This window comes from Tenrec ecaudatus, chromosome 1, assembly GCF_050624435.1.
Source record: "Tenrec ecaudatus isolate mTenEca1 chromosome 1, mTenEca1.hap1, whole genome shotgun sequence".
NCBI classification, from domain to species: Eukaryota; Metazoa; Chordata; class Mammalia; order Afrosoricida; family Tenrecidae; genus Tenrec; species Tenrec ecaudatus.
The window spans coordinates 3,026,219-3,038,125 of NC_134530.1; the positions used below are offsets into that span (position 1 = coordinate 3,026,219).

The window sequence follows — 11,907 nt, forward strand, 5'->3', positions numbered from 1 at the left end:
CCCTCATGACCTCCCCCATCCTCACCTCCCCCCATCACCTCCCCCCACCCATCACCTCCCCCCACCCTCACCTCCACCCATCACCTCCTCCACCTGTCACCTCATCCCTCTCATTTTACATACTCCCCCCACCCATCACCTCCCCATCTGCATCTCCCCCCATACCTCCCCATCCTCACTTCCCCCATCCTCACCTCCGCCCATCACCTCCTCCATCCTCACCTCCCCCATCACCTCCCCCTACCCTCACCTCCACGCATCAACTACCTCCTCCATCCTAACCTCCCATCCCTTCCTCTATCCTCACCTCCACCCATCACCTCTCATCTTCACCCTCACCCAGCACCTCCCGGACTCTCTCACCTCCTCCATCCTCATTTCCACCCATCACCTCCCCATCCTCACCTCCATCTATCACTTCCCCCATCCTCACCTCCGCCCATCACCACCTCCATCCTAACTTCCCCCATCACCTCCCCTACCCTCACCTCCCATCCCTTCCTCTATCCTCACCTCCACCCATCACCTCTCTGCACCCCCACCTATCACCTCCCCCACTCTCACCTCCTCCATCCTCATTTCCACCCATCACCTCCCCTACCCTCACCTCCACCCATCACCTCCTCCATCCTAACCTCCCCCATCACCTCCCCATTCTCATCTCCACCTATCACTTCCCCCATCCTCACCTCCTCCCACCCTCTCCTCTACCCATCACCTTCTGCATCCTTACCTCCTCCATCATCCTCACCTCTTCCATCCTCCTCACCCCCATCCTCACCCTCTTCCACTCCCTGCATCCTCACCCCTCATTCTTTTCAAGTGGCGTGGTGACACCCCCAGTCCCCCATCCCCAGCCTCCTCCCTCCCTAAAGGACGGCGCTGGTCAGCAGCACTGCAGGACCCACTTCTTTATTGCAGGAAGACTATGTCTAGAGCAAACGCTATACGAACCCCTTGAGAGGGGGCACCCACATGCAGGGGTGGGGGGAGGGACGTGGTCCCAGCACCGGCTGTGCCCAGGTGCGAGGGGTGCCCCTCCTGGGGTGGAAGCCCCTCCCCAGGGGCAGGCTGGGAGGCCCGGGGGTGGGAGGGGCCTGGAGGTGGGCAGCCCAGGGGGATTGTGCTGTCAGGGTGTGTCCCTGAGAAAGGGCTTGTGGACCCTGGCCCAGCCCCACCTTCTCCAGCACCTTCAAGGCCCAGCAGCAGCTCCCAGGGTGGGGAGGAGATGGGCCTGGGTCAGCCCAAGGGTAGGGGCCCAGCTGTCTCTTAGACGGGCTTCCCATGGCCGGGCAGTCCCTCTCTCCCACGCTGCCCCTCTATGGACATGCACACACACACTTGCAGTCACACCCATCCCGTTAGGAACTCCACCCCTGGCTGGCTCAGGAGAAGCTATGCAGTCAGCTGCCACTGAGAGGGGCCCCCCTGCAGGGGGCTGAGGTCATCCTCAAGCCGGCGAGGAGTTGGGGTCCTCTGACTTTCGACTGAACTTCCTGACAGCCGTTATTTTACACGCACACCATCGCACGCACACAGGTGTCTCTCTCTCTCACACACGTAACACACAGACACACGGGTATGCACGCGCAGAGACACGCAGGCAGAGGTAAAGTACACACACACATGCACGCACACGCAAGTCCACACAGACACACACGTAAGCTGCACACACCAATATGCAGAGACACCAGACAGTCACACTGAGTCACAGAAACAAGCATCTGCTGCACACACACTGTGCTAGAGTGCCCCCCCCACACACACACACACACCTCCTGGTCACCTTTAGTCCCTCAGGGACAGGCCTACCAGGCGCTCCGAAAAATACCTAGAGCCTCCAGGGACAGACACGCCCCAACCTAAGCACGCACCACAGTGACCCTCTCAACGGGCCCCTCTCTGGGTGCCCTTGGGATAGGAGCACCTGGGCAGGGGAAGCACCCAGGGGGAGAGCATGCCAGCTAGCATCCCCCCACCCAGGAGCAATTAGGACAGTGTCCCCAGACTCTACCCCATCTCCCCAGCGCCACTTAGTGGGGCTCGGCCGCCGTGCCAGAGCCGGTCTTGCCCAGCAGCGGTCTTCAGCAGCAAGCGGGCTGGGTTGCCCACTGGGCAAGGGCAGTGTCAGGCGCCCTCCCACCCCCCACCCCCCCAAGTCCACGGAGCCGTGCTGTGGCCTTTAGCTCGTCTGGGCCCCCGGCAGGCCAGGGCTGCTGTTATTGCCTGGTGTACTGCAGACGCCCCCGCGCCCACTGCCCCCGCCACTCACTGCGAAGACGGGAGCGAGAGCGTGGCTGGGGTGCAGGCCAGAGGTCACGGGGTCAGGGGACAGGTGCGTGGTGTGTGTGTGCATGTGTGTGAGAAACCCCAGAGAAGAACCCGAGGAGAAGGATCGGAGGCTGCGTTTCAGCTCCGCGTGCTCCTGAAGAGTCACAGTGATCGGATGTGGAGGGCGAGGAGGAGGCAGCGATGGAGACAGGTGTTTGGGGGGGGGGGCTGAGGAGGGGGCAGGTAGGAGGTGGAGCACTCAGGACCCGGCCGCACGGTGAGCCGCGTTCCGATCTGCTGGGCGCCCTTCAGGTCCGCGTTCGGCTCCCCCGCGCCCCTGGTGACGGAGCCCGACTGTCCCCCGGGGCGTCCTAGGCTGCAGTCCTCTCGCAAGGGCAGGTGGCCAGGTCTTTCTTCCTCGGTGCCGCCCGGAGGATGCTCCCAGTCACCGTTCCGACTCCCCGTGCTCCCGTCTGCACAACACGTGGGGTGGGAGGCGTCCGAAGCTCTGGGCTTCCAGGTACAGAGAGGGCGGAGACCGGATGGACGGACAGACAGGAGGAGGGCGTGGCGGGGGCGGAGGGCGTGGCGGCTGCGGTGGGCGGAGGCGGCGGGGGCGGCGCTCACATGAGGATGCACTTGCCCTTGATGCGCTCTGTCCTCTTCTGCTTGCCAGAATGCTTGCCGTCGATGCCCAGGCTCATGCTGCGTCGCGTCTCCAGCGTCAGCAGCTCCTGGAAGAGTTCTGTGACGTTGTGGTTGGTCTTGGCGGAGGTCTCCATGAAGGCGCACTTCCACTCCTGGGCCACGGCCTGCGCCTCCCGCGTGTCCACCTCGCGCTGCGTCTCGTCGCACTTGTTACCCACCAGCATGACCGGGATGTCCTCCACGCTGCCCTTGATCTGCACGATCAGCCGGTAGATGGGGCCCAGCTCCTCCAGCGACTGCTTGCTGGTCACCGAGAAGACCAGGATGAAGGCGTGGCCCTTGGAGATGGACAGGCGCTGCATGGCCGGGAACTGGTGGCTGCCCGTCGTGTCGGTGATCTGCAGGGTGCACACGCTCTTGTCGCAGCTGATCACCTGCCGGTAGGTGTCCTCAATGGTGGGGATGTAGGTGTCCCGGAAGGTGCCTTTCACGAAGCGCAGCACCAGCGAGCTCTTGCCCACGCCGCCCGCCCCGAACACCACCACGCGGTAGTCATTGCTCTGCTCCGGCATCTTCCACGAGCTCCAGGGGGCTCTCGGGGCCGGGGCCAGCTGCCAGAACCCCAGGCTGACCCTGCACAGAGAGAGCTGTCAGCAAAAACGAAAGAAAAACCCGCTGGGCCAGAGCGGGGCAGGCAGTGGGGAGGGCTTCCCAGAGGAGGTGGCCTTGGTGGGGAAGGTGCTGACTGGACAATTCCCCCCTGCCCGCTGTGTGCGCCCGGGGTAGGCTCGGAGTCAGCTGCCTTTTGCTCGCTCTGCGCCATGGGAAACCAGAGCCTGGACTGGATGGACTATTGCACAAGGGCTCCCTCCGGGCTGGAAGAAACGGCATGATGCCTCAAAGCAAAATACCTCTTTCATTCCTGCCTGACATGCTCGCCACCCTCCCGGCCCCTTCAGACCACGTAGAAAGTTCCTGAGAGCCAGGGGCCTGTCTGTGGCCTGGGCTAGCCTCAGTGCCCCTGTCTGTCTGTACAACAGGAACTAACTTTGCACCCATCTTCCCAGGGGTGTGTGTGGCGGAGGGTGGGGAGACTGGGGGCGGGTAAGATGTAGCAGAGTTGTATCAGCCCCCAATAAAATGATTTTTTAAAAGATTTAACAAAGACTATAGCCCCTAGTTTGCCCCCCCTCACCCCTACACATCACTCAGCTCAAACCAAACAAAGCCAAACCCATTGACCCTGAGTGGGTTCAGTTGGGACTCCGCAGCCTCGCTTGACCAGGAGAAATGCCCTGTCCACTGGACAGCAGCAGCTCTCCAGAACTTTCTCCTGCTGAACTACTGAGGCCCGGGGGTGGGGGGTGGGGGTGGGAACCGCCGACCTTCCGAGGAAAGTCTTCAACCTCGCCACTGCCGCAGGGCGGACTTAAGAGGCAGATTCCAGGGCCCAGGCCCCCAGACATGAGGTGGAGCTCGGTGATGGGCCTTGGATTTTGCATCTTAAAGTCCCCGGCCCCCCTTCCCAGCAAACGGAGAACCAAACTCACCGCCATCAAGTCTATTCCAACTCGCAGTGACCCTTACAGGACAGGGGGGAACTCTTTGGGCGAATGGAAAGCTCAGCCTTTCTCCCAAGGAGTGGTTGGTGGTTTCGAACTGTAGACTATTTAGATCATAGCCCAATGCTATCAGGGCTCCGACCACTACCTCTCAACTATGACTGCCGGCAGGGTCCAATAAACAAGATTTGGGGTGTATGGAGTTGGGAATTCAGGAACCAGCTGCCCACATTAGGAGGGGAAACCAGATAGAAAAACACAACCAATATCCCGGCTCCCAGGGTCCTGCTTTAGCACTTAATCAGGCAGGCCCCCTGCCCGTCCCCCAGGCCAGGGAAAGAACTCCCTGAAGAGGACGTCGTCTGAGCAGCTCTCCTGGGCTCAGAGAGGGCAAGTGGCCCAGGTCAGTCACAGAGCACAGAGATTCTTGCCAAGATGGGCAAGTGGGGACGTGGGTGCCCTGGGAGGCAAGCAGTGAAGACCCGCTGGTCTCCAATGGAAGGCAGGATATTTGAGCTTCTAACTGCCTAGGAAGGAGCCCCAGTGGCAGATTGGGTTGCTCGCTGGGCTGCTAACCACTAAGTCAGCAGTGAGAATCCACCAGCCACTGCGCAGGAGAAAGAGGAGGCTGTCCGCTCCTGCCAAGGCTGACAGGCTCAGAAACCCACAGGGGGCAGTTCCACTTCATCCGGTCGCATGGTTATGAGTTCGTATCAACTCTCTGGCAGTGGGCATTTGGTTTGGCTACCTGCCTCAGCCCCCACCTTTCTCTGCACGCCAAGACCAAGCTACTTCCCTCAGGTGTGTGGGTGTGAAGGTGACGGTTTGGGGAGAGGTTGGGCCGGATTGAACAAATCTGCTGGTACTCTGGGTTAACCATAAGGCCGGTGGTTTAAATGCACCAGTCACTCCATGGGGGACTGCTCTGCCACATCAGCCTCCTTATGAGTAAAGATCGACTCAGTGGCAATGGGGTTGGACTTGGGTTCCATGGACCCCTGGTAGCATAGAGGTCGCGCTCTTGGCTGGTTCAGCGAGGGGGGGGGGGTGACTCACCAGCCTCTCCAAAAGAGAAAGACGAGACTCTCTGCCCCTGTAAAGAGAGACAGTCTCAGACCCCCCCACCCCCACCCCCTCCCCCAGCAGTTCTGCTCTGTCCCGTGGAGCCGCTGGGAGCCAGAACAATCTCGTTGGTAATGGGTTGGGTTTAGGATGCTGCGAAGCTGGTGCAGTGAGTCAGGTGGGGGCAGATTAGTGTCATCAAGCCTCAGTTTATCCATCCATGAAATAGGAATGGTGACACAGGGTTGATGGGACAAGGGTAGGAAGACAGGGACAGAGCCATTGGCCAGCCCCTGACCCGAGAGGAACAGGGAGCCTTAATCAAACCAGTTACTGAAGCATGGCCCCAAGTCCTGGTGACCCTACATGCGCAGGGGCCAACGGTAAGCCTTGGTCACAATCACAGGGACCCCAGTGGGATGTGCCTGGCTCGACTGGGAAAAGGAGGCACTCTGGGCCACGCTGGGGCTGCTATGAAACTTCACTTACCACCATGAAGCAGCTTCGTGAAGGGCAATGGCTGGGGGAGGGGGGCAGGGTCCCAGTTTTGCCAACCCCCAACACATCTGGACTGGGCACTTCAGGCAGCCCTACCTAGCTCTGGCCACTTCCTGGCGGTCACCTGACCCTGTGGTGGGGCTCTGAACTGGGGGCTGGGATTCCTGACTGGGAGCCCCCTCCCTCAATGAGCGCCATTGGAGAAACCTCGGAGAAGCTCCCTGAGGCCAGGTGGGGGAGGGGGTCCTGGACACGGAGGGGGAGGGGCTGGCCCAAGGTCATGGAGCAGGGAGGGGGCTAAGCTGGCAGATGTGAACCTGGGCCTGTTGGTTCTGAGGCTAGGGGGTCTTCTTCCTGTAGTTGAAGGCACCTAATCCCTCACTCCCAGGCTCCACCCCTGGTTCACAGGAGCCAGATGGGACACAGGGAGGTTGGAGCAAGCTCAGATGTGAGACATCAGGGCAGCTGGACCAGAGGACATAGCCTGGGGGGAGGGTGACTGTCCTGCCTAGCGACAAGCAGGGCAGACAAGGAGGGTCTAATGGGCTGTGGGGGGTGGGGTGGGGAAGGGGGGGCGGAGATTGGGAAGACTTCCTGAGCACCCCCCACACTTTGTGGGGGCCGATGGAGAGGCCCTGACCCTTGGAGAGGGCCAAACAGGAGGACAGCTTATAGGGGCCAGAGCAGAGAGGGTGCCCAGAGCCCCCCATTCAATGGGAGTTCCAGAGTGCGGGACTGAGTTGGGGGCGGGCAGCTAGGGGGCTGATGGACGGGGTTGATCTGGCTCTGGCCTGGCTCAGCAGCAGGACCATGCTAACTACCGTGATGGGGTCAGTGGGTGTACAGAAGGGGGTAGCCCAGAGGCCCCGCACCAACTCTGGACGGAGGGCTTCAGGCCAGGGGCTCGGACTTGGGAGGGAGCTAGGGGCGGGCGGGGGTTGGAGGGGCAGCGGAGCGGCTGATGAGAAGTGTTAGGGCGGAGGGGTGGTCTAGCCAAAGTTTGGCTCGGTGGAGGGGCCACGCTAGCTAACGTGGGGGGGCTAAGGTCGAAGGGGGTGTGCAGAGAGAAGGAGGGCCCGCCCCGCGGCGCGCCAAGGGTGGGGTTGGGACAAAGCAGGGTCCGCGGCGACCAGGAGGGCGAGCTGCGGGCCTCGTAGGGTGGGTGGGGCGCCCAGGACCCCCGCCCCACGCCCGCGCCTTACCTGGGCCGCGTCCCTGCGGCGGCGCCGCGGCTGCTGATCGTCGGTCCGTCCTCTGGGCGCCGCCGCCCCCCGCCTCCGCCGCCGAGCCGAGCCCGAGCCGCCGCAGTCGCGCCCGCGCCGTCCCCGCCCGCCCGCCCGCCGGGCGCCGCGCTCCGCCCCTCCCCAGGGACCCGCGCCCACGGGGCCGGCCGCGCGCGGGCAGGGGGACGCCGCGGCCAAGGTCACCGCGCCCCGCCTGGAGCCCGCCCCGCGCCCCCCGTCCGAACCCAAGCCCCGCCCCGCGCCCCCAGCCTGGACCTAGGCCTCGCCCCTCGCCCCGCGCACCGACCTAGGCCCCTCTGCTTACTCCGCCTAGACCTAAGCCCTGCCCCGTGCACCCCGCCCCTGGCATGGACCTGGGGCCCTCTCCTCACTAGCCGCTAAGACTCCAGCCTAGACCTAGGCCCCGCCCCCACCCTGCATCCCAACTCTGCGACCTCCTTCAAGACCTAGGGGTTACCCCGTGCTCCCCCTTCCTACGCCCAGACCCAAGTTCTACCCTGTGCCCACTGCCAGGACCCCTCGCTTCCCTGCCCACCCCATTCCCTCCTTTCTGGGGGACAGGGATCAAATCAGGTCCCCCATGTGGCCCCATGTACAGCTCAGATGGATGTGGGGGGGGTGTCCTGGGCTTTCTGCAAGCAGCATGACAGATGGGGGTCCTGCTTCATAGGCTGCCCCCCCGCCGGCCCCCCACCAGGGTGGGGGAGAGTGAGGATGGGAAAGGGCAGTTGACGGAACTGCTGATAAAGAGGCACGTGTAGGGGGCTTTGGTCAGGCCCAGCTAGGGTCATCAACTGGCCAGTCCTTCAGGGCACGAGACAGTGGACAGGCCAGGGTGCCAGGGTGGCAGGACGGGTGGGAGCCCACTCCCAAGGAGCAGAGGGTCTGCCTGCCGAGGGCAGGGGGCGATGATGAGGGAATGACAGAGGTGACTTCCAGTCCGGCTGGCCCACACCTGGGCAGTGGGCAGCCTGACCGGAGTGGGTCTAGACTGCAGCACAGGGGCTGGGACTGGTGTCCCTGGATGCTTTCTCCTCCTGCACGGGAGAGTGTGCGTGCAAAGTGCATAACAAGACTCGGTCACCCTGACCCTTCCTGACATGAGGAGGAGGAAGGCACATTCTGACCCCACAGGTAGAACTCCAAAGAGGCTCTGAGGGGTCTGGTGCCTCATAGGTGGCTTGGGGTGGCTACAGGACAATCCCAGATTCCTAGGTCAGTTAGAGGAAGGTGCCCTTGACGGGGCAGGCGAGGCTGCCACATTTGAGAGGACAGGTAAGGAACCTTTGTGAGGGGGTGAGCTCCCCGTCGAGAGGAGTATGAGCAGAGAGGTCTCCACATGCAGGTTGGGGTCCATGTCTGTGTGGGCACCTTTGTCCTTGGGCCCTCTCTGTCCCCTTCAGGGCCTGCCCCCCTAGATCACCAGCCTCCTCTCCCTGCTGCGCCTTGGCCCATGGGGTCCACCCTCAATCCGAGTTCCGTGGTAGAATGCTGTTACCTTCCCTGATCCAGCCCTTGCCCTGTGTCTTCCCTTGGCCACCTGGACCAGCTGACTGCTGCCCACTCCACGCCTCTGGCCAGCCAAGCTCAGCCCTAACCTGGTGCAGCCTCTACTCTGTAACTCTTCCACCTCAGCCTCCTGGTCTGCCTGAGAGGGTGGTGTGGCCCCACTCCCTTCCCTCCCGCTCGCCCTGGCCTGGCTGGTACAGGCCTGTGTCTCCAGCGTGGCCCGAGGCTCTCCGGGTGCCCGCCCGGCCACGGGCTGACTCATGCGTAGGCGCGTGGGCACAGAGCAGCTCTGTTCTGCGGCTGCTATTTATAGCTCCCAGGCCAGCGCCTGGCCTCCTGAGCCAGGCGGACAGGCCTGTATCCCATCCCCGCTGTCCCTCCCTCGTGGGGTCTCCCCAGTGTGAACACCCCAAACTGGGACTGAAGTTCTCCCATGGGAGGGGGCGGCGCACCCTGCTTGGAACTGGCACTGTGGGAGTCGCCCATGCTACCCTCTCTCGTGATCCAAGGGTGGAGCTACCAGGGGCCTGGGCCTGCTCTGAAGGACCCCTACACACCTGCCCCAGCCAACGAGGGTACCAGAGGCTGAAGGATAAGGGAACTGCAATTGTGGCTTCTTGGAGGCGGTGCATGGAGGCACCTCCAAACACATCCACCTGCGTCCACAGCCTCAGCATTAACCCCAGCAAGCACTGAGCACCCCCATGTGGTGCCCGAGGCCAAGTACCTTTCCTCGTGGGGAAACTGAGGCTCAGAGAAAGGAATGGTGTCCTTGAGGGTGAGGGGGCAGTCCAGCTGGGCTCCGACTCAGGGATCAAGTTTCCTGGACTTTCAAGCCACTCTCTCTCCCTCTTTATCCTCCTGCTGGAATTCCCAAAATCTTCTCCCAAATGGACTGCAAGGGACGGCGGGTCACCTTCAGAGTGCCCACCCAGGGGTCCTCTCCACACTTTACTCCCCAGGCTGGGGTCACAGCAGCCTCACTTAATGCCCCTGACCAGGCTGGACAAGCCGAGCCCAGTGCAGCCACCGTGATGGTGGTGGTGGTGGTGGGGATCCCTGGACCGTCGGCTCGGCCGCTGGGGCTGATGCAGGTTGACCAGAAGAATTGCAGACTCACAGCCTGGACTGGGGGCGGGGCCACGGGAGAAGGGGGCCGGAAACACAGGCACAGAGCAGCTCGCCCAGCTGCCTCTTCAAGTTCTGCGTCCACATTTAAAAACAAACGTTTATAAATAGAGGAACGTTGGGTGAAGAAGGTGAGAGGCAGGAAACTTTAATTAAAGAAAGGCTTGCATTAAACCCAGGTTTATACTGGTGTCAGCAAAACTGAAAACGAAAAAATATCTGTAGACACGTTGGGATGGGAAACCATCATAAATGAAGAAGATGGTTGGTGTAATTCCTGGGCCCCCGCTGCCCTGGGCCATGCAGGCCCCCAGGCCTCCCCACTGGAGCCTCCTGCTGACCCTGGGGTGTCAGGGTGTCCCCTGGGTGAGTGGGGACCACCAGCCAGGACAGCAGAGAAAGAAGCCTTGCGGTCATTCCAAAGGCTTGCTCTCCCCGGTGGGGGTCACGAGGGGGGCCTCGTCCCTATTCTCTTGGGGCCCACTGCTTTACATGATTGAACTGTACCTCCTTAGTGTGTCCCACCCCTCACCCCCCCACCATCCTGCCTTGTGTGCTGATCTCGCCCTCGGGACCTTGTGCGGCTGCCTAGGGGCCCTTTGCCTGCCTGCCTGCCTGCCTAGACTGTGGAGACTCTTACAGTCCAGGGCCATGGGCCTCAGCAGGGGTGATTGCACCCTCACCCCACCCCCTACCAGGGAAACTGGGCCGTGTCGAGAAATTGGAGGGTGTCACAACTGACCTGGAGTGGGTGGAGGCCAGGGATTCTGCTCAACACCCCACAGTGACCAGCACACCCTGCCCAGGGAAGGACCGGGCCCCGCCCATGTTAGCAGTGCTGGGAGGAGACCCTGCTCTGAGGTCCCCTGATCTAGTCTGCGTCTGGCTGGGGTCTGGGCTTGCTGAGACGGGGCCCAGTCAGCACCCACTGCCCAGCCAGATGTCATGGTGGCTGCTCCTGGGCTTCCCAGGCAGTGGCTCCCCTGCGTCCAGCCATGTCCCTGGGATTTGAGCTGTGCTAGCCCCAGCCTCCCCGGAGACTGTATGCGCTGCTCCAGGACTGCAGGGGCGGGGCAGGGATAAAGGGGGCTGCGTGTTGGGGGCGGTCTTCCTGCTGCAGCCCCTGGGGTAGGCAGGCAGGCAGGGAGTGGCCATAGGGTCACTGTGACGAGCTGCTACCGGCACTGCCCCAAAGTGGACGCAGCAGCTCGGGGTCTAAGCTGGTATGTGGGAGGGGGTGGTGGCTGGGAGGATGGGGTGGGCCCTGTGCTCAGGAGGCGCTGTCCCCCCTGCCGCCCCCACCCACCAGCTCCTGGGCCCTATGCGGCCCTGTCCCGCCCCTCCACTAATAACTTCTCTGCAGAAACACAAACAAGAGACAACAGAGGCCGACACGCTGTTATTATGAAGATGCCACCCAGACTGCTCTGCACCGCCCACAGCGCTCTCCTCCTCTGCTGCAGGGCGCCAGGAAGCCCCAGATGGGCCGCCTAGCCCCCCATGAAACTCTGCCCATTGCAGCCCCTCGGTCTGCAGCAGAACCTTCCTGACGGCGTGCCCCCCGGCCCCTGGGCACCTGCAAGGGCAGAGCCATGCAGTGGGGCCCTGGGCGGGGCCCTGGGCCTTTGTCTTGATGGTAAGAAAAGCCAGCTGTGCCACCTGTGAGCGCGTGTGTCCAGGGGACAGCAGTCTGGCCGTGGGCCTGCTGTCAGCGGTCTGGGCCAAGCGTCGCGGGTCCGTGAGTTTGTCTGTCTCTGTCACGGGGTCAGAAACAGAACATACAGCCCAGTCTCACTCAGCGGGCTTTCCCTGTGAGCTTATGCAGGCTGTCTCCCCGACACCCCCTTCCCAAGGGCCTGCTGACACAAGGGGAACCTTCTCTGATGGGGGGTGGGGGTGTTCTTGGCACTGTGGGGTGCTGAGCAGTGTCCCTACTTTCCATCTGCTCCGTGGCATTAGTACCTCCCACACAGAGGTCCTCAGGT

The 11,907-nt window shown here is 62.5% G+C and overlaps 1 protein-coding gene across 1 annotated transcript; it reads right to left on the reverse strand.

Moving 5' to 3' along the window:
* Window positions 1-2,301: 2,301 nt before the first annotated feature.
* Window positions 2,302-3,511, reverse strand: DIRAS1 (DIRAS family GTPase 1). Its single transcript, XM_075535400.1, has one exon. It carries the CDS (start codon window positions 3,489-3,491, stop codon window positions 2,895-2,897), a length of 597 nt encoding a protein of 198 aa, XP_075391515.1. The 5' UTR covers window positions 3,492-3,511; the 3' UTR covers window positions 2,302-2,894.
* Window positions 3,512-11,907: the final 8,396 nt, after the last annotated feature.